Source organism: Lipotes vexillifer, unplaced genomic scaffold (assembly GCF_000442215.2).
Source record: "Lipotes vexillifer unplaced genomic scaffold, Lipotes_vexillifer_v1.1 scaffold1529, whole genome shotgun sequence".
Lineage (NCBI taxonomy): Eukaryota > Metazoa > Chordata > Mammalia > Artiodactyla > Lipotidae > Lipotes > Lipotes vexillifer.
In genome coordinates, this window is record NW_006784325.1 from 112,461 (window position 1) to 113,205 (window position 745).

Consider the following 745-nt stretch of genomic DNA (forward strand, 5'->3'; position numbering starts at 1 on the left):
CCGCGCGCCCCCCGCGCCGCCGCCGCCGCGAGTCCAGCTCGCAGGAGGAGGAGGTCATCGATGGCTTCGCCATCGCCAGCTTCAGCACGCTGGAGGCCTTGGAGGTAGGTGGGCCCCCCCGCGAGCATGCTGCCGCGGGGTCGCGAGCGGGAAGCCCCTGGGGCATGGGCACACCCACCCCTTAGGACTCCCCGGGCTGCGTGGGCCCCGCGCGCCCGGCGGGTTGCTCCTGGAGGACCCGACAACGTGCGTTGGGTGCAGGTGTGTTTGTGTCTTGAGGTGCTGGGGAGAAAAATCTCTAAATTACACTGTCCGAACTGGGGGCTGTCTGGCTACTCAGCCGGTGTTTTCTCAGTTGTGTTTCTGTTGCCAAAATGTCAGTTGATTCGGTTCAGGATGTGCCGGGGAGGTGGGCACTGCTGGCCGTGGCGGAGGCCGTGATAAAACGGGTACGTGAGGAATTCCTCCTGTCCCTCTCCTCCTCCTCGAGGTTTCTGTTTAGACGGGGAGAGGGAGGGTCATATCTTATCCCCCTCTCTGCGACCGCTGTTTGCTGCATGGTTAATAGGATGGCAGAAAAAAATTGTTTGTCTGGTTGAGTTATCATGGACAATATTTGTTGAGCACATGCTTCCCTTCTCGCCTGGAACCAAGTGAGTGGAGAAGGAAATGGATGCTGTCAGAGTTGGCAAGTGGACTGATTGGGAGCTGCTGTCTCCTAGAACTGGCCTGGGTAGGAATGCCG

At 59.7% G+C, this 745-nt stretch overlaps 1 protein-coding gene across 1 annotated transcript in view; it reads left to right on the forward strand.

Moving 5' to 3' along the window:
• The window catches only part of FBRSL1 (fibrosin like 1), a 108,456-nt gene that overhangs the window by 21,732 nt on the left and 85,979 nt on the right, over nt 1-745 (forward strand). The window contains exon 5 of the mRNA XM_007456689.1: nt 1-104. Within this exon, the coding sequence (XP_007456751.1) occupies nt 1-104 (104 nt within the window). The remainder of the gene's footprint in view (nt 105-745) is intronic.